General features: G+C 43.3%; 1 protein-coding gene across 1 annotated transcript in view; it reads right to left on the bottom strand.

Moving 5' to 3' along the window:
- LOC136176671 (trichohyalin-like) overlaps positions 1 to 12,043 on the bottom strand; it is a 43,861-nt gene extending 31,818 nt beyond the window's left edge. The window contains exons 1-2 of the mRNA XM_065947185.1: positions 11,906 to 12,043; positions 8,516 to 11,164 (exon numbers count right to left, since the gene is read on the bottom strand). Coding sequence (XP_065803257.1) covers positions 8,516 to 11,164; positions 11,906 to 12,043 — 2,787 coding nt within the window. The remainder of the gene's footprint in view (positions 1 to 8,515; positions 11,165 to 11,905) is intronic.
- Positions 12,044 to 21,815: the final 9,772 nt, after the last annotated feature.

Below are 21,815 nucleotides of genomic sequence, written 5' to 3'. Positions count from 1 at the left end.
TCTACCCTGAAGATACTTATTTTGCCCCACCTGCATATATCTGTCCCTCTTTTGAGAATCCATGGTGCTTTCTTTCTTATCATCTTACCACCTGCAGTTACAGTACTTGATCTGCATGAAGTGATCAAAAATTTTTGTACATTGAATTATAGCATCTTTACTTACATGCATAGCTCAGCCTTTACTCTAACCCTGACTAATCCAAGCTCTTTTAAGGCAAGGGTTGTATCTTTGCAGTTATCTAGTGCCTAGAATGGAGAAGGAAATGGCAACCCACTCCAGTATTCTTGCCTGGAGAATCCTGGGGACGGAGGAGCCTGGTGGGCTGCCATCTATGGGGTCTCACAGAGTCAGACACGACTGAAGCGACTTAGCAGCAGCAGCAGTGCCTAGAATGTGCCAGGTGCCATGTGAGGTGCTCTGCAGATCCTTACAGCCATCCTATGAAGACGATATTATTATCAGAATTTTTAAATGAGGAAACTGAGGATCAAGGAATACAAAAGTTGAGTAGTTGGATCAAGATTGGAACTCACTTCTATTGGACTCCCAAACTGCTGCTTTTAACTGAGTAGGCTACTTATATGATGCACTGCACAGTTAGGGGTGATAGCTGCTGTAGTAGAAACTGGTGACCAGTACATATGACAAGAGTCTTACTTGTTCACTGGGCAGAGAGTGCCAAACTGTGACCTGATTAGCAGTTGTCATTTTTTTCTAGCCATCTAAGAACACAGGGAAATCCCCTGGACAGAGGAGCCTCACAGTCTATAGTGCGTGGGGTCTCAAAGAGTCAGACACTGCTTAGCAACTGAATAGCAGCAAGGACACAGGGAATCCAGTGATCAGTAGGTGGCGCTAGAACCCCATATGATAATATAATTTCTCCAGTTTGCTTCCAAAGTATAAATGGTGCGAAGTTGGCTAGTTAAGTTGGAGTCTAGGTGGCATATTGGGGTGTTGTTGGCAACCAAGTTGCAAATGTAGACTGCAACCAGATCACAGAGGGCTTCTTTGAGCATTCAGTCGACACATACGCTTATTGGGCATGTACCATGATCAGCCAGTTTGTGTGTGTGTGTGTGTGTGTGTGTGTGTGTGTGTGTGTGTGTGTGTGTGTGTGTGTGTGTGCATGCATGCCTCCCTTGCTAAATGTTACAGAGAGAAATCAGGGAATGCAGGTAACAAATTTCATTTCAAAGTACTATGTGATAAATAAAAAATACTATGTGAAAAATCAGATCAGATGGGCACTGTCTGTGCCACCCACTAGAGGTGCTTTATCATGCTTTACTATAAAGGGCTGCAAACCCTGAGTTCCTGGCCCCCTCCCACGCCATATACACACTTTATTTAGAAGCATCTTTGTTCTTTCATCATCTTTGTTGTTCCATCATCTTCAAGCCTTCTATGTTAGAAACTTGCTTCTGTCTCATTGCCTTATATGGCAAAGGAGGAGGGTAGAGTCTAAAATCATTTTGAAGCAACCACTGTTTTTGATGTAGAGGGTACAGTGGCAAACAGGACAAACAAAATCCTTGTTATTGTGGGCCTTAAGTTCAAACTGAGGGGAAATAACTATAAACAAGTAATATAAAAACAAAGTACCAGATATGAAAAGTGGTGACAATAGCAGCAAAAAGAAGAGGATGTGATTGAGAGTGATTGGAAGACTCTTCTTTTAGATTAAATGCTACAGAAAGCTTCTCTGAGGAGGTATACTCTTTAGTTGATACCTAGATGAAATAAGAAGGCAGCCACATAAATCAGGGAGATGCCCATTCCAGACCAAAAAAATTAGCTGCTCTAAATAGGAATCAGCTTATCCCACCAGAATCAAAGAAGGCTAGAATGGTTGGTGACTGTACAAGAGAGTGTTGAAAGATGAGGTCTGGAAGAGTCCCAACGTAGAAAGGCCCTGGGAAAACTGTTGAATTTTATTGTCAGTGTGGTGAGAAACTGTCAAGAATTTTAAGCAGGGGAGTGACATGATGTGGTTACATTTCACAGAGGAGTAAGGACCTCCGTCAGGAAGCTACTGCTGTATTCCAGGAGAGAGATGGTGGTGATGGGGGTGTTAGGACTAGACATGATGATGATGGTGAATTTGGGCCACACTATATTTTGAGATAGAAACAGAAGGACTTGTTGATGAGTTTGATTTGGGAAGAATGAATGATTAGAACGAAGTATATACCTTAGGTTTTTGCCTGATCATTGTGGATGGTGCTACCGACTTACTAAAATGGGGGACATCAAAGGAGAAACAAGTTAAATCGAGAGTTCTGTTTGGGAATGCTAGGACTGAGATGCTATTTAGATGTCCAGGTGGAAATGCCAAGTAGATTATTGGGGAATATGTGAGCCTGGAGTTTAGAAAAGACGTTAGAGATGAATATTGGAGAGCCTCAGAAATACTGACACATTTAAAACCAAAGGACAGGATAAAATAACCCATAGTTAGAGGAGAAAACAGCTCAGGAGTCAGTCCCAAGGGGAAGAAAGTTAGGCTGCAGTGAAATAAAGAACAGTTTTCTGCAGGGAAATGATGTCCCTTTCTAATTTAGGTATATTTGAAGGAAGCGCTGTGAGTTATCTTCACAGTTTTCATGATTCTCTCAGAGTTTGAGAAAAGATGGTGCTTAAGAGGGACAGACTTCATTTTCACTTGAGAAAATTTGGAAGGTTGCTCTATGGTTTAGATACAGAGAGCTGCTTTTTTTTTTCATTTTTTTTTTTTTTTGCTGGTGGCAGAGTCTACTTCTGGTTAGCCTGTAACACATTAAAATGTTTCTCCTCCCTCCTTTCACACCCTCTTAAGGGCAGACCCCCACTTCTCATCTTTGGCTTTGGGGCTCAGCTTAGATAGTCCCCCAGTCTGCCATGTTCCAAGGCCTGCATGGGCTTAGGTTGTACCTGTGATGGGGAAGTTATACAGATCAAGTTCACCTAGTTCAATTCAGTTGCTCAGTCATGTCTGACTCTTTGAAACCCCACGGACTGCAGCATGCCAGGCTTCCCTGTCTATCACCAACTCTTGGAACTTGCTCAAACTCATGTCCATCGAGTCAGTGATGCCATCCAACCATCTCATCCTCTGACATCCACTTCTCCTGCTGCCTTAAATCTTTCCTAGCATCAGGGTCTTTTCCAATGAGTCAGTTCTTCACATCAGGTGGCGAAAATATTGGAATTTCAGCTTTAACATCAGTCCTTCCAAAGAATATTCAGGAATGATTTCCTTTAGGATTGACTGGTTTGATCTCCTTGCTGTCCAAGGGACTCTCAAGAGTCTTCTCAAACACCACAGTTTAAAAGCATCAATACTTCAGTGCTCAGCTTTCTTTATGGTCCAACTCTCACATCCATACATGACTACTGGAAAAACCATAGCTTTGACTAGATGGACCTTTGTTGGCAAAGTATTGTCTCTGCTTTTTAGTATGCTGTCTAGGTTGGTCATAGCTTTTCTTCCAAGGAGCAAGCATCTTTTAATTTCATGGCTGCAGTCACCATCCACAATGATTTGGAGCCCCCCAAAATAAAGTCTGTCACTGTTTCCATTGTTTCCCCATCTATTTGCCCCGAAGTGATTGACCAGATGCCATGATCGTAGTTTTCTGAGTGTTGAGTTTTAAGCCAGCTTTTTCACTCTCCTTTTTCACTTTCATCAAGAGGCTCTTTAGTTCCTCTTCACTTTCTGCCATAAGGGTGGTGTCATCTGCATATCTGAGGTTATTGATATTTCTGTTGGCAGTCTTGATTCCAGCTTGTGCTTCATCCAGCCTAGCATTTTGCATGATGTATTCTGCATATAAGTTAAATAAGCAGGGTGACAATACATAGCCTTGGCATACTCCTTTCCCAATTTGGAATCAGTCTGTTGGTCCATGTCCAGTTCTAATTGTTGCTTCTTGACCTGCATACAGATTTCTCAGGAGGCAGATCAGGTGGTCTGGTATTCCCATCTCTTTAAGAATTTTCCACAGTTTGTTGTGATTCACACAGTCAAAGGCTTTGGCATAGTCAATAAAGCAGAAGTAGATGTTTTTTTGGAACTTTCTCACTTTTTTGATGATCCAATGGATGTTGGCAATTTGATCTCTGGTTCCTCTGCCTTTTTGAAATCCAGCTTGAACATCTGGAAGTTCACAGTTCACATACTGTTGAAGCCTGGCTTGGAGAATTTTGAGCATTACTTTACTAGTGTGTGAGATGAGTGCAATTGTGTGGTAGTTTGAGCATTCTTTGGCATTGCCTTTCTTTGGGATTGGAATGAAAACTGACCTTTTCCAGTCCTCTGACCACTGTTGAGTTTTCCAAACATTCTGGCAAATTGAGTGCAGCATCATCTTTTAGGATTTGAAATAGCTCCACTGGAATTCCATCACCTCCACTAGCTTTGTTCATAGTGATGCTTCCTAAGGCCCACTTGATTTCTCATTTCAGGATGTCTGGCTCTAGGTGAGTGATCACAGCATCGTGATGATCTGGGTTGTGAAGATCTTTTTTGTACAGTTCTTCTGTGTATTCTTGCCATCGTTTCTTAATATCTTCTGCTTCTGTTAGATCCATACCATTTCTGTCCTTTATTGTGCCCATCTTTGCATGAAGAGTTCCCTTGGTATCTCTAATTTTCTTGACGAGATCTCTAGTCTTTCTCATTCTATTGTTTTCCTCTATTTCTTTGCACTGATCACTGAGGAAGACTTTCTTATCTCTCCTTGCTATTCTTTGGAACTCTGCATTCAAATGGGTATATCTTTCCTTTTCTCCTTTGCTTTTCAGTTCTCTTCTTTCCACAGCTATTAGTAAGGCCTGCTCAGACAACCATTTTGCCTTTCTTTTTCTTGTGGATGGTCTTGATCCCTGTCTCCTGTACAATGTCATGAACCTCCGTCCATAGTTCTTCAGGCACTCGGTCTGTCAGATCTAAGCCCTTGAATCTATTTGTCACTTCCAGTGTATAATCATAAGGGATTTGATTTAGGTCATACCTGGATAGTCCAGTAGTTTCCCCTACTTTCTTAAATTTAAGTCTGAATTTGGCAATAAGGAGTTCAGTTCATGATCTCAGCCACAGTCAGCTCCTGGTCTTGTTTTTGCTAACTGTATAGAGCTTCTCCATCTTTGGCTGCTAAGAACATAATCAATCTGATTTTGATATTGACCATCTGGTGATGACTGTATGTCGAGTCTTCTCTCGTGTTGTTGGAAGAGGGTGTTTGGTTTGACAAGTGCATTCTCTTGGCAAAACTCGTTAGCCTTTGCCCTGCTTCATTTTGTATTCCAAGGCCAAATTTGCCTGTTACTCCAGCTATCTCTTGACTTCCTACTTTTTCATTCCAGTCCCCTATAATGAAAAGGACATCTCTTTTGGGTGTTAGTTCTAGAAGGTCTTGTAAGTCTTCATAGAACTGTTCAACTTCAGCGTCCTCAGTATTACTGGTTGGGGCATAGACTTGGATTACTGTGATATTGAATGGTTTGCCTTGGAAACAAACAGAGATCATTCTGTCGTTTTTGAGATTGCACCCAAGTACTGCATTTTCGACTCTTTTGTTGACTATGAGGGCTACACCTAACTCCGTCCTTACATTAGCTGTTTCTTTCCATCCCAAACATGTCCTGCCAGTTTTTCTCTCATCTTCTGCTAAGAAAACTTTGTGGCTCCTACTATTAACAGAAAGAAAAAATTCCAGATAGAAAGGCTTCATGGTAGATTTTGAGGTCCTCCATTATGTAGCTTACTTGGCCCTTTCAGCTTTGACTCTTTTTATATCTCTTTATGACTCTCTTTGTGTGTGCATACCTTTGCTTCATCAAACTTTCCTAGGCTTTCCTTTGTTATATTTACTTGTGCTGTTTCCCAGCCTGGTTGCCTTAATTGCTCCCATTCTTTACTGCCTGGCTGACCCACTGAGAGCCTCCATGACCCCTGAATAGCTTCCAGACTTTAAGACCACTCACCCTGGTTTATTCTCCACCCACTGCTTTAGCTTTCTGGGGCGAGTCTAAGTTGTGGAGAACATTTGTGAAGAATACCCATCTTACCTATGAACAATTATGCCATTTAAACAGCAGCCAGCATATGGGCCTCCCCATTGAGCTCAAGGCCCAGGACAAGCTGTGACCTTTCTCATCCCCTCTCTCCTAGGTTCATGGCCCTAGTTTAGATGCTTTCCTTGTAAAGCCTTTTAAAAACCTTTTCAAGCAGTGCTACTCCCTTCTTGGTGTCATGGCAGCAATTTTCATACAATTAAGTACAATTAGGACATTTTGTCTTATTTAATGTTTTTTTTGCTGTACACATATTTCTTGCTATTAGATCGGAATCTTCTTCAGGAAAGGAATTGTTATGAATTTTTATACCCTTCTTATTGTGAAGATGATCTGATAGTCTTCAGTATCCATTCTTATCTACTTCTGTGTTTCCTAGACTCCCTTATGCTAGAGTTTTAGATATGAATTACATTTTATCAGGTATGTGACTTGGGCTATTTCTCTTGGCAAATAAGGTTATGGAGTTATGGATGTTGATAGGCAATTTTGGCAGCAATGCGAGGCCACTTCTGGATTCCAGCTTTCTCATTCCTTAACTGCAGCACTGGTGATGTATTGAACCCAATAGTTCCAGAAGTTGCTTCCTATTTTTCAATGATTCAACCCATATAATTCTGGGCACTAAATCCCCTTTTGATTAAAATATCCAAAGAGGTTATTTTTCCATTCACTTGCTGAATAAGGGTCTCATTAATTTCCCTTGCCTATTACTGCATAATAGATAGGAAGGGCCTTATAAATATTCAGTTGAATTTATTCTGAGGTCAGATTAATTTTCTCCATCTGCCTATTTATTCAACAAATGATGAGGGCCACTAAACTTCAGGCATTAAGTGCTAAGTAGTACAAGTTTGAGTAAGATACGGTCTTATTTCCAGTTTGGTAGGGGAGATAATTACTGTAGTGTAACAAACTATATCGCAGGAATGAGTAAAAATTCAGGGGAAGGAGTGCTTGGAGTATTCAGGGAGGCTGCCCGTAGATGTGATATTTTAGTTGGACACAGAGGATGCTGAGGTTTTTGCCAGACTGAAAGAGGGGGGAAGGTATTCCAGGCTGTTGAATTGTTTATTAAAAATATGAATTATTGAAAGTCTATGGTATACTAAAAAAAGTATTAAATACTCCTTGGAGGGGTCTTTCATGAGATTAGGCTGGGTAGGTCATCTGGGTTAGATTGTGGAGGTCCTGTGTGCCATGCTAAGGAATATGAACTTTATTCTCAGGTCACTGAAGAGAAGGGAGGTTAAGGTGGTGGAAATGGAGAAGTGGGAAGAGATTTAAGCAGTGTGGTAGATGTTGAGTTGACAAGACTTAATGATCACTTATGGGCTTCCCTGGTGGCTCAGATGGTAAAGAATCTGCCTACAATGCAAGAGACCTGAGTCCAATCCCTGGGTCAGGAAGATCCCCTGGAGAAGCAAGTGGCAACCCTCTCCAGTATTCTTGCCTGGAGGATCCCATGGACAGAGGAGGCTGGTGGGCTACAGTTTATGGGGTCACAAAGAGTCAGACACAACTGAATAACTAAGCACACACACACACAATGATCACTTGAATCTGGAGCTGAATGAGTGGAAGGGGTCAAATTTGACTCCTCTGCAGTGAAAGGAGCTGAAAATGATATTTAGGATGGCCCCATAGTGAAGAAGAAAGAGTCACTGAGGTTGATGCTCACCAATCATTTATTGGGTATTTTAATACAATTCCATAGACTTTCTCATGAAAGGTTTTCAGGCTCCAGGAGCTAGGGATCAACAATGTTGGCTTGTTGGAATCTGCCAACAGATGATATGTTTTCTCTCTGTTTCATGTGATCTGAAACTAAAAGGCATCGAACTGGAATCAATCCAATCAGCTCTCATGATTGGAGCTCAGTGGCCAGTTGTGATGAGGGGTAGAGATATGGGCATGGGGGTGTTGTGGACATCTAACAGCCTCTCACTGTATTTCATTTTAGTGTAGGCTACGAGGCTTGCAATTCTTGATGGTTTAGCCACAAGAGCTCTCTCAGTCCTGGTATCCTCTCCTCAGGTTATAATGTTTTTCTTCAGAATGCCTTTCCTGTTTCTGAACTTTTGGGTGAAATTCATACCTTTCGATGATTCAGTCATGTCCCACCTACACAGGGAACAAACCAGGAAATGATTTAAATCCCCAAATTAAATTTCAATCCCCAAATCAAAATTGGGATCTGATTATTTCACCCAATTTACCATTCAGATTTTACCGAGCCAGAGCACCCTGGAATTGCTGATCAAAGAACTGAAATGCCCTAGAAGTGAATACTAGTTCCTAAAAGCATCCTTGTGGTTAGATAGAGTAGAGGAGAGAATGAAGATACATATTTTCAATCTCTTAAGCAAAACTAAGAATGAATTTGATGTGTAGATTTCTTCCTTGGCTTCATGTTGCTTTAGCTCTTGGTGCAATGTACAGCCTAGTGCCAAACCCCTTTCTGCTCTTGTACGTAGTCATAGAGTGGATTGGGAGCAATAGTTGCCTTGATAGGGTGACTTTCACCCTGTTCTCTTCTTTGGGGCCTCCCAGCATTCTGGGTTGGATGGAAGGCCAGGTCACTGCGTCTTCCTTGGGAACTTGGACTCTGGCCATCTTCACTCGTATGGAATTTTTCTCTGTTGGCACATCCTTGCTGGGTCCCATGGGATTGTTGATACTGGGACTCTTGATCCCTCTCTTTATCCTTATGGGTTTGCCTATCCTGTTGTTGTTGACAGTTTTGATCCTTTTCATGAGTCTGCCTGTCTCGTCTCTGACGGGTCTGCTGATCCTCATGAGTCTGCCTGTCTTGTCTCTGACGGGTCTGCTCATCTTCACGGGTTTGCCTGTCTCGTCTCTGACTGGTCTGCTGATCCTCATGAGTCTGCCTGTCTCGTCTCTGACGGGTCTGCTCATCTTCATGGGTCTGCCTGTCTCGTCGCTGACGGGTCTGCTCATCTTCATGGGTCTGCCTGTCTCGTCGCTGACGGGTCTGCTCATCTTCATGGGTCTGCCTGTCTCGTCTCTGACGGGTCTGCTCATCTTCATGGGTCTGCCTGTCTCGTCTCTGACGGGTCTGCTCATCTTCATGGGTCTGCCTGTCTCGTCGCTGACGGGTCTGCTCATCTTCATGGGTCTGCCTGTCTCGTCGCTGACGGGTCTGCTCATCTTTATGGGTTTCCCTGTCCCATGTTTCACATGGAGTCTCCTGACCCTCATGACTGTGTCTACTGCAGCTCTGGTGGTCCTGCTCTTCCTCTGCCTGGTGACTCTGCTTCTCACCATGACTCTGCCTGGTCTGGTCCTGTCTGTGGCCCTGCTCACTACTGTGTGATTGCCAGCCTCTCCCTTTGTGACAGGGTGGCCTTTCTTGCTGAATTTGTGCTACTAGTTTGTGTTGGCTATCCTCTCCGGACTCCCATGCCTGGTGACTGTTCTGCTGCCCTTCCCTAGTCTGGAATCTCTGTCTCTGATTTCGGTTTACTTCCTGTCCTTGAGTCTGTTGACTTGGTCTTCCTGGCCTTCCTGATTGCTCAATGTGTGAGTCTCTGCTTGTTCCCTCGCTCCCTTGGAAGCACCTATTTTGCCTAGTTTCACCAGTCTCTGACTGACCGTATTGGGAGTTCACACCTTGTCTGTCTGTCTGACTATATCGAGTGCTCAGGCCTTGTCTGTCTGTCTCATCATAATGGGAACTCTGGCCTTGTCTGTATGTCTGACCATAGTGAGAGCTCAGACCTTGTCTGTCTGTCTGACCATAGTGAGAGCTCAGGCCTTGTCTGTCTGTCTGATCATAGTGAGATCTTTGGCCTTGTCTGTCTGCCTGACCATCGTGAAAGTTCAGGCCTTGTCTGTCTGTCTGATCATATTGAGAGCTCCAGCCTTGTCTGTCTGTCTGGCCATACTGAGAGTTCAGGCCTTGTCTGTCTGTCTGACCATACTGAGAGCTCAGGCCTTGTCTGTCTGTCTGACCATCGTGAGAGCTCAGGCCTTGTCTGTCTGTCTGACCATAGTGAGAACTCAGGCCTTGTCTGTCTCTCTGACCATATTGAGTGCTCAGGCCTTCTCTCTCTGTCTGGCCATAGTGAGAGCTCAGGCCTTGTCTGTCCATCTGACCATCACGAGAGCTCAGACCTTGTCTATCTGTCTGACCATACTGAGAGCTCAGACCTTGTCTGTCTGTCTGGCCATAGTGAGAACTCAGGCCTTGTCTGTCTCTCTGACCATATTGAGTGCTCAGGCCTTGTCTGTCTGTCTGGCCGTAGTGAGAGCTCAGGCCTTGTTTGTCTGTCTGGCCATAGTGAGAGCTCTGGCCTTGTCTGTCTGTCTGATCATAATGGTAACTCTGGCCTTGTCTGTCTGACCTTGTCTGGCTATAGTGAGAGCTCAGACCTTGTCTGTCTGTCTGGCCATACTGAGAATCCAATTCTTGCCTATTTCTCTGACCACAGCCTGATTCCTGACCCAGCCTTCCAGACTGTTCATTATAAGAGCTGGATTCCTGTTGGTTTGTGTGGCTATACTTAGGGTCCTCTCTAAGTCTTCCAGACTGGCCATAGCTTGACTGTTGTCCAAGCCTATCAGATTGGCCATAATGAGTATCTTGAAGTTGTTTCTCATACTGATTTAGGGCAAGGACATAGCCTTGTCTTTCAGGATTGCCACTGCCAGGTTTATTACTCAGTCTTTGACCAGAGCTGGAGTCCTGATCCTGTCTCTCAGTCTGACCATAGTGAGAGTCCCTGAGTTGTCCCTCAGTCTGACCATAGCGAGAGTCCTTGTCTTCTCTCTCAGATCGATCTTGGTGGGTATCCTGACTTTGTTTCTCAGACTGACTGTGGCAGGAATCCTGCCTTTCTCCCTCAAGCCTCTTCCTGTGTTGTCTGCCTGTATTTCTTGGAATCTTATGATCTTGTGTTTCCTCCTGCTTCCTTTCTTGCTGAGAGGTTCTATTTCCACTTGATTCATTATTCAGACTATGATAGCAGGCTTGGGCCAGCTGGAACACCATCAGGAGATATTCATGAAAATCAACATGCTCGTTTCTGTTTCTATCCAAGAGGCTCAAGATGGTTTCCACAGTCTCTGGGTCATTTGGTCTCTGTGTGAAGATAAAACAAGCAAAAAATCAGATGTTCTCCTATGGATAGTATCAATATCTGTGCCCCAGTCCATTTAGTCCTGCATAAACCTTCGATTGAGAAATCACTAATCTAAAGTGGTCTATGCTTGGTTCTAGTCTTTGATAAGCTGCTTCTCAGAATCTCATCCCTTGCTGGACCAATGGGAGCATGACAATAGGGGTAGATACACTTATTTAAAATCAGCTTCATTAATAATTGTTTTGAATCATTTGAGGAAGCTGTCCCATTCCATCCCATGCTTTGTTGTAATTGTTTGTTCATCTGTTTTTTCTAACCACACTGTGAGATCCTGGAGGGAGGGGAAGCTGGTTTTATTCATGTTTGTATCCCCAATGCCCAGAATAGTGCTGGTATGTAGTAGATGTTCAGTGACTCTTTACTGAACAAATGAATGATGTGATGTATGGACAGCACTTAAATATAGAAATCAAGATACAAATCTTAGATTTTCTCCTGAGAAATGATTTCCAGCCTGAAGCTGTACTCCCTCTTCTTTGAACTAAAATACAAGGAAGTATGTATCTGTGTGTGTGTGTGTGTGTGTGTTTGCTGGAAGAGAACTACTAAGGAGCTGCCTGAAATTCTTTTAGTCACAGAGTAGATCATGAACAAATAAAACAAAAAGCATGACGTTCTAAAGGCAGGTGTCAGTGTAATTCACACTTGTCTCCATGGGGCTCAGAGTCTGAACATCTTACCCGGAGGATGTCTCCAAACTCAGCAAAGAGCAGATGCTTCAACTCCTCCTTGCATAGTGAGGTTGAGTCCCCATTCTCTTTGGCATATTTCTGGAACACCTTGATCACGGTGAGTATGCTGTTCAGGAGTTCGGTCATTTTGGCAAAGATGAAGGAACCTAAAAGAAGAAACATTATATTGTCTATATTTATAATGAAGACCAGGAGACAGCATTTCCAGAGGAAAAGTGGCCCCTCTTGGTCAGGGAAAAAAATTTAAGAAATGACAGAGCTCCTTGTTAGCTATACTCTTCACTCTCTTTGACCCACAGTCAGACTCCAAATATCATGTGTACAATGGAATAAAGGTGAAAACTATGTGTCACCTGCTATAAAAAGAGACGATATCCTAGAATACAAAATATTATAGGGATTTTATATGCTTTATCTTCTACTTCAGATGAGACTTGCTTGATTGAAATGCTCATATTAGAACAAAAAGGAAGGGAGAGCAGGAAGGCCATAGAGGTAGGGCCAGAAGCCCGTATGATAAGGCACAATTTTCTACCAATGACCAACACACTGAAGAGGGCACTCAACAGATCCTCTGAAAAGGCCTTAGTGTTCTAATGAGCTTCAGTTAGGTGGGTAAGAAGGCTAGAGGTCTCTTGCCATGTGCCAAGGAAGCTTTCTGAGAGACTAAATTCCAGCAAGTGCTTCTGGCCTGCATGGTCATGTTGGAATATTATAAATATATCACAAGTAGAATAAGTGGATATAAAAACTGTTATAGATAAAAATAGCAAGCTAAATTAACTGCATAGATGAGAAGAAATATGTAAAGACAGGTTTACAGAGCTATGTTGGGAGGCTGGAGTCTTTTGGGATCTCCATCTCAATAACATTTCTTTTATGATGTAAAAATTCTAGTTACTGAGTTTGCAGGCCTCTAGACTGAAGTCCTAACTGCAAAGCACACTGAATTTCCAAAAGCACGCCAGTGATGCCTCTAAGGATGAGTGGCATAGGATGAATTGCAGGGCACAAGCGAGTCCCTTATGGCAGTTCACTGCAGTGAAACTTGAATATTATTGTGGTCCCATGGTCTGAAGCCTTGGCCCTAATGAGCCCTAAACTCTTGGGTCTGGCCTAACTTGCACAAAAGGGAAATGCTCCGCTATGGGGGACTAATTTATCCACCAAGAGTTCTAGTCCTTCATTTTGGGATGCCTAGGACACAGAGAAACAATGGCATGTGTATTTTACAGACTCCGAAGTACATCCCTCCCCCCACCGCCTTGAGCTATCATATTCTCAGATAGAGGCAAAAAAGGAAGCAGGAAGGTACCCAAGGCCACAGGGAGTAGTCTTTGACCTCCCCAGCCCAGCACATCACAGCCCCTACCAAGAGGCTCTTGGATTCTGCTGTTGCTTCCCCATGCACGTCTTACCTGCTTGAGGAGGTATCAGCAGAAGATTCAGAAGCCAGAGAGGATACTGGACACCTGCAAACACATCCTATTTATAGGGGTTTTAATTGTCCTACTAGACCATCCCAGGAGACACCCATTCTGTGGCAGAACCTGAATCACTGTGGGCCCAGCCCAGCTTGACCTCTCCCTCTGCAAACCGTTTGATTTATTTACTTCCTCCATTTACTCATGAACCTGTTGTCATTACAGTAGGTGACACTGTTCAAGTCCTGGCCCCATTTAATTAGAGGAGTGTGTGTGTATGCATGCATGCAGCTGCTGCTGCTGCTGCTAAGTTGCTTTAGTCATGTCCAACTCTGTGCGGCCCCATAGACGGCAGCCCACCAGGCTCCCCCGTCCTTGGGATTCTCCAGGCAAGAACACTGGAGTGGGTTGCCATTTCCTTCTTGAATCATGCCTGCAGCAGGGGTCCCAAAAGACAGAGGCATGGGCTAAGTACATCCTTAGCATGTGTCACTTATCAAGACTAAAAGAGGGCAACAGTCAAATCATACCAAAGAAGGATACTAATCATGTCACAGCCCAAAAATCTGTCAAAGCAGGGACTAGAGACTCTAGGTAGAGAGCTAGGACATAGTTATTGGAAGAGATTTGTTTCAGGTGGTTTTGCTAATGTAGGGGTGTGTGTGTGTGTGTGTATGTGTGTGTCTGCACGCGCACACGCGTGTGCATGCTTGGTCATGTCTGACTCTTTTCAACCGCATGGACTGTAGCCCGCCTGGCTCCTCTGTCCATGGCATTTTCCAGGCAAGAACGTAGGAGACAGTATTATCCTCTTTCTCCAGGGTATCATCTTTATCCAAGGATTGAACCCATGTCTCCTGCTTTGGCAGGCAGATTCTTTACCACTGTGCCACCTGGGAAGCCCAGTGGAAGTGGATATGTGTGTTTTAATCTATTGATCTATTTTTAATATTTTTTACATTTCCATTTTTTAAAAAAATATTTTTTTATTTTAGACTGTGCTGGGTCTTCATTGCTGTGCATAGGCTTTCTTTAGTTGCTGTGAGTGGGGGCTTCTCTTTGTTATGGTGCCCTGGCTTCTCATTGTGGTGCCTTCTCTTGTTGTGGCGCCATGGGCTCTGGGTGCTTGGGCTTCGGTAGTTGTGGTACATGGGCTTAGTTGCTCTGCAACATGTGGGATCTTCCTGGACCAGGGATCAAGCCTGTGTCCCATGCACCGGCAGGTGGCTTCTTAACCACTGGACCACCAGGGCAGTCCCTTTTAAAAAATTTTTCATTTAACAGTTTTAGAGGCTAGAGGGAGAATTAGATATATGACCAATTTTGGATGGAGGGGTGTGATGATGGTGGAGCTGCCACCACCGGAGACTTTTAAGTTCTTGCTAAAAAGTTAGAATTGAAGGACAATGTGGAAGTTCATGATATCTGTGAATAGAGCTACTTGTCAGAGACCTGAGTCTCTATTCTCCATCTCTGTACCTGTGACATGCCAGCAATATCGCAAAACAGGAGATTCTTAGTAAACGTTTTTGGAGTAAATGAACTATTGAATTATGGAGGCATTTGAAAATCTTGTGTAAAGTGCCAAAAAAAAAAATCTAGATTTACCTATCCTTTCTAATTTGTGTTACATCTAGATCCCTGGTTGGACCTTTTCCTAGGTATCTGTACATCAATCAGTTTTTAGTGATGACACTTGCTATTATTTACTGTGTTCTCAGGATTCTGAAAAGGAATCACAAAAGAACAGAGATATTTTGGTCCAGTTCTAATAAAGTAGCTTCACATACAGAAGGATTTTGAGCACATGGAGCAGGACAGGAGAAGTGCTGAGTGTTAGAAACCCCAGGAGCATAGGGAATCGTCATGGACTGAGCTTAGGCTTCCCTGAGAAGGTGGGGGTTTATGTTGTTCCTTGAAGATACAGGTGGGCATGAGAAAATGAGAAATCTTGATGGGAGAAGGGAAAGACCAAAGGTACAAAGGTGAGAATTCATAGGGTGTGTTTTGATTAGAGTGAGTTGGTGAGTCTGGCTAGAGCAGAGGGTATACAGAAGAGTAAAATTACAGAATTTTGTATCTGAAAGGAAATATAGTCAGCTTCCTAATTTTACAGATGAGGAAACTGAGATCCAGCTAGACTGAGTGACTTTGCCAAGGGTCTCACAGGGCTTTGGCTAAAGACAGGCCTGGAATCCTCATTCCCTTACCCAGCTCAATATGCTTTCTTACAAATTCTCTGAGGCAGCTTTGGAGCCTGCTTTCAGGTTTATTTTGATGAGAAATGGGGTGCAGGGAACATTTTATCAAGAAAGTGACACGAGCAAAACATTGTTTGAGGGAAGACTGTGGTCAGTTAAGGTTGTCGGCTGTCTCCCTAGACGCCCCCTCCACCTCTGGCTTTAGTGGGGTTTCCCCAGGAAATGAGACTTGCAGTGCTAAAACTATGAGAGTTCTGAGCAACCTGGGGGGAAGTGGTCACCTAAGACCAGGGGTCCCCAACTACTGGACTGCAGAGCAGTACTGGTCCATGGGCTGTTTGAAACTGGGCTGCACAACAGAAGATGAGCCATTGGGAAGTGAGTGAAGATTCATCTGCTGCTCCCCATCACTCACATTACTGCCTGAACCACCCCCAACCCACTCCCTGTCTGTGGAAAAATTTTCTTCCATGAAACTGGTCCCTGGTGCCAAAAACATTGGGCACCGCTACTCTAGACTGTACTGTCCAGGATGGATTGGAAAGAGGAACGGTCCAAGAAGGGAGACCAGTTAGGAGTTTATCATATGACCCATGTGGGAAGTGATAAGGGCTTTGACCTGGATGCAGAGGTTCAAAATGATAGGGAGGTAGTGGATGATAGGAGAAGAGGGCAGAAGAAGGAGAAGAGGACATTAGAGGATGAGATGGCTGGATGGCATCATTGATGCACTGGACATGAACTTGGGCAAACTCCAGGAGATGGTGAGGGACAGAGAGGCCTGGCATGTTGCAGTCCATGGGGTTGCGAAGAGTCAGACATGACTGGGCGACTGAACAATGACAGCAACAACAGCAAATGATAGAAGGAAAGATGGGATTTGGGGACGTTAGATAAGGGCAGGGGAGGTGGAGAACTCAGGGCATAGGGGATAGGGGATAGCTCCAAATCTTCAAGTCTGTGTAACTGGGAGAACTGGGGTGTACTAAAGAAATGTGACTTCTGAAGTGGGCCGAGCAGGGTGGAAGACTCCGTTCCTCCACTGACATTCCACAGGGTTTCTGCCTTGTGAAGTTCTGTCACCCTACCTCCAACCCGCATCCTCTGCTGTTGGAGTTCTTACAGTGCTGGTCACAACTTTAATATTGAGAGGTGGATCATGTAAATATTCTCCTTCTACTTTTGTGTCTCAACTTATGAGTTATGTCTCTTCTAATATGTCTATTAGAACCAAAAACCCAGAGAAGTTTTGGCGACCCCAGAGATAAGTAAAGGGAGTGGAGGTGAAGTGAATAGGGGTTAAAGACAACAGCTACTGTGACAGAAAGGGGCAACGTTGAGGCTCCTTTCTGTTGGCGTCTTCCAGGGCTCCCCAGGAACTGTTTTTTTGGGTTAGATGAAGAGTTCTCTGCCTGATGTAGTCAAGAGAAAGATGATGTTCTTAACAGTAGGATCCGCTATGTCTGCATGCACTTAACACTTAGGAAGTTCCTATAAGACAAGCAGAGAACTGTTTATGTTGCTCAATCAGTTAGTCAGTGGGGATCTGTGAGAATGTGGAGGGCCATTTGGTAGGCATTGAGATGAAAGACACAGTCTTTGCCCTTAAGTGAACTTTCAATCTCACTCAAGGATGGGAAACACAGGCTCCTTCTCTGCAGTAAAATTGCTCCTGTCATTGATGAGTATTGAGAGAGGCTAATTAGAGGGAGAATAGAAGAATGCAGGGGCTAGAAATAGCACATATTTGAAGAAATCATGGAACAGACTGGGTCATTTGGGGCAAATCGCTTAATCTCTCGGTCTTGAGTTTCTTTGTCTACTAGAGGAGCGTGTTGGACTAAGCTCTAAACGTTTTTGTGGTATTAGCATTCTAAAATGCCATGATTGCAGTCTTAGGATTAGTAGGAGCTTCAGAGGTTATATTTTAACTTTATTCTGTTCATGAATTTGATAAAGGGCTAAGGACTTTGTGTTCTTCAGTCTTCCTCTGTGGGAAACCAGAGGACAATTATGGTGTTCTGTTACTTAGCGTTTGTAAATTGCATGAAGACCAATGCTGTTTTTATTCATCGTTTTTCAATGTGTTTTGCTTCTTTTATTTAAATTCATGTTGGAATGTTGACATGTCGTCTCAAAGGCAAGATGCTTTTAAACGGTAATTTATTGTGCTAGGCTCTATGTTAAGCATTTCATATATGATGTCTTGTTTAATTCCACAACTCCATGAGGCAGGGGCTATTATCAGTTTTCAAACAAGATAGCTGACATTCAGAGAGGGATAAATAATTTTCTTAAGGTCATGCAGCTACTTCTTGGTTTGGAAGCCCTTGTTGGCAGTCTCTGCGTGACAGTGATTCCATTGGAACAGGACTGGTGATGGTCTACTCTCCAATGAGAGACATGGCTTTCCACTAAAGCTGAAGTGAGTAAGAGCAAAGTAACTTCTTAATGACATGCTGTGAAGGAATCCAGCCTTGAAAGGAGAACCTCCTGTTGCTTAACTAGTCAAATATTTATTTTCCTATGCTTCTCCAGTACCTAAATGGTTCTGCACTGGAGGAGCTTGTAATATATTGGGGGAGACAAGATGGATGCTTATACTGCACAGAAAAAGTATCCTTCTGCCTTTATAATGGACAGAATGGGATTGAAGAAGTTTCTCCAGTTGCCCCTTTCCTACAGCTTGTGACCCTATTGGAAGCCTTTGGTTTCCATTTCTTTGGGATGCAGAAGTGCCCAGTGAGTGTGACAGGTACTATTTTGAGCTAATAGAGTTTTTCAGGGAGTCTCCTTGTCCTATTTAATCAAATCATTAAGGATAATTATCATGGAACTCTTAGACTTCCTTTTTCCTTCTGCTGAGATGTTGGGTGCATATTTAATGAGATGAAATCTACAGGATCTGGAGGATGACTGCTCATTTTACAAAGGAAGGTTCCTCCATTCCTGCTTAGCCCTTTGGCATTAAGCCAGTAGATAAACTGCAGATGGGGCAAATGAATACCTCCCCACAGAGAGGAGTGGGACTAATTAATAGACGTAAAACTCTTTGAGATTTCTTGATATTGAAAGGTCATTTATTATCATCTGTATAAATAAGTTCTCATTTAAAAATCTTCCCCGGCAGATGAATTACCCTTATGTTAATTACAGGCCATTTTCCCTATTAATGACATCTGTGAGAGTCAGTGGTTTTTTAAGATAACATTAGCCTCAGCAATATTTCCACCGTCAGAAAATGTGTTATGAGTCAAAGGAAGGAGGTCTAGGGTTCCTGGGGGTCTTATGCACAGGATTTAGTCTGGAGCTGGGCTCCCCCATAGCTAGCTAATAGCCTAGCCTTCTCTTTTACTATAGGATTTGTTTTTGGATATAAGATCCCATCTTTCGATGTCTCAGGCCATATTTCCCCCCAATGAAATGAGCCAGAAAGTGTCAGAAACCATTGCTGAGTACAAGCCATGGCATTTTAGGTATTTCCTAGGTCATGTTTAATAATGCCACAGGCAAAAACAGATGTCTTCAAAGTTGGCCACATGTGGCAGAATTTGTATCATTTAGGTCAGGTTTCTAATGGTTTTTTTTTTTTTTTCCCTTTCATTGAAGAGCTTTATTAGGATGTAATTCACTTCACACACTATACAATTTACCTATTTAAAGTGTATAGCTCAATGTTTTTTAGTACTATGCGACCATCACTAAAATCTAGTTTTAGAATATTTTCGTTACTCCCAAGGAGATTGTGTCCATTAGCAGTCATTCCCTGTTTTGCCCTCTTCCAGCTCATGACAACCATTGATCTACTTTCTATCTCTACAGATTTGTCTATTCTGGAAATTTCATATTAATGGAATCATACAATATGTGGCTTTTTATAACTGGCTTCTTCTACTTAGCATGCTTTCAGGCATCATCCATGTTGGAACATGAATCAGTACTCCATTCCTTTTTAGGGCTAATGTTCCACTGTGTGGATAGTCTGCATTTTGTTTATCCGTCCATCTGTTGATAGGCATCTAGGTTGTTTCTCCCTTTTGACAATTATAAAGAATGCTGCTGTGAGCATTTTGTGTAAAAGTGTTTGTGTAGATATGTGTTTTCAGTTCTTCTGGGTGTGCATCTGAAGGTGGAGTTGCTGGGTCATATGATAACTGTGTGTTTAACTTTTTGAGGAATGGTCAAACCATTTTGAGTTGTCTTTACAAAATTTTCTAGAGAGAGATTGTTGGTTTAAAGGTCTTGGCTCGAAGACGCCAACAGGATAAGCCAGCTTGGCTGCGGTACACCTAGGCAGAGGCAAGTGATTCAAGTGACTGCTAAGGCTTTGTGACTCCCAGGTGTCTTGTGCAACCTTGCAACCCAGCAGCCACCAGAGAACCCACAGTAGTATACACCTGATAAAGATTTGTTGACCAAAAGAATGAATGTGTCCTGAGGTAAAGTGGGAGTGGAGGAAATGGGGTGGGGAAGGTAGGTAAACATATTTTCTGTGAAGTGTCAGTCATATTTTAGGTATTACTAGCAATTCCTTTGGGGTCCCCTCAGTGTTTCAGTTCCCCACCCCTACTGTTCCACCCCTTGAGTCAACTCCGTCAGGATGGGAAGAGATGGGTTTGGAGAACCTGTGTATGTAGAAATCAATACTCAGGCATTTGCCTATTTTGCTTTGAAGAATAGTCAGATCTCTTCTAGATTTAATTTTTTTAGATTTCGCATATATTTGAGAACATGTAGTAGTTGTCTTTCTCAGTCTGACATGTCACTAATCATAATAATAATATTCCCTGTAGCTTTTCCTGTTCCCTCACCTTGGTGCCTCAGTGAACCCTTGGACTGAGAATTGGAGGCCCAGGGTTCTCATCAGCACCCCATACTCACTTTTGCTATGAACTTGGAAAAGACGTTTCCATTTGGTGACTCAGTTTCCTTATTTATAAACAAAGAGATGGGGAGGTTGGAAGCCGTGAGTGGGTGAACTAGATATCTTCCCACCTCTACAAGACTGCCCCCTGAAATCTCTGCAGTCTCAGACCTGTCCCAACTCCCTGTCTCTTTTCTCCCCCTCCATTCCTGCCGCTGCTCAGGAAAGGAGCTCATTACTGTTTGCTAGGACTGTTGTGTAGCTATCAACACATCTTCTTGCCTTCAGTCTCCCTTTCTAATTTATTTTTTAACATGATCCCTAGAGTGATTTTTCTGTCAAGAAGGCTTACTGTTTTCCAAAAGAATAAATGGTTATGATTTTTCCATCAGAATCAAATCCAAGATTCTTAACACACTATTGGAGGCCCTCCATGGCAAGCAGATCTCTGTGGTTTCACGTAGTCTGACTTCTTTCCAACCACAACGGACTTCTTGATGTTCTTTCACTAAATCCTGCACTTTTCCTTTTTCTGTCTTTATTCACACTGCTCCCTATTTCTATCTATCAGAGTGCTGCCTATTTTAAACACATTTAGATACTTACCTTTTTTATAAAAAAGTGTCCAAGTCTTCCTCACCAGCGCTCTCTTCTCTCTTCTCTGTCCCCTCCCCCACATTGTTGCCCTTTCAGGGTGTCTGCAATGTTCTCTTCGGTATTCTGTAGATGGCTTTGCCCCGTCTGCTGTCTCCTTAGACTTTGAGCTCTGTGAGGGACAAGACGGCCTGGCAATCCCTCTGTGTGTCCCCCACAAAGTCTGCTTTGCCATCACAAGAGAGGTGTTGTTTAAGTATGAGACTGGGTGATTTTCTCTGGCTTCTATGCGCCTGGTAGAGTAGGATTTTGAAACATACAGTTGAGCCCTAATTCAGTGTGGTCTTTTAGCACTTTCTGCTGTTTCCCATGTGCAGTTCTTCTCTCTGAATTAGATAATGAATTTCTGAGGGCACAGACCTTGGGTTCTCTTCCTCCGATGCCTCCCACGTGCCCTGCCACAGTGCTAGACCCCAGTGTGTGGCTGAATGGATGACTTTCCACCTCTACAGGTCTGTGCTCCATGGAGAGTTCTGATGTGGGATTTAGAGCTTTTTTGTGGTTTGACTCTTTGGGGTGAAGAGAATATTTTGTGAAAATTATAGCTCCTTACAGAGCATGGAGCAGGTAGATGGGTTTGTAAGCCCACAGTGGTGGGCTGTGATAAATTCAGAAGGTCTGGAAATGGCGAAGGACTTACACAGGGAAAGAACAGAAGAACAGTTTTAGTTTCCTTAGAAATAGCTGGATACTATGGTTTCCAGCTGGGAAGATGGGGTCAGTCTGAGGCACAGCCCAGGAGCATAGCTCTCACC

Source organism: Muntiacus reevesi, chromosome 1 (assembly GCF_963930625.1).
Source record: "Muntiacus reevesi chromosome 1, mMunRee1.1, whole genome shotgun sequence".
In the NCBI taxonomy this organism is placed as follows: domain Eukaryota; kingdom Metazoa; phylum Chordata; class Mammalia; order Artiodactyla; family Cervidae; genus Muntiacus; species Muntiacus reevesi.
This window is presented reverse-complemented; position numbering and strand designations above follow the sequence as displayed.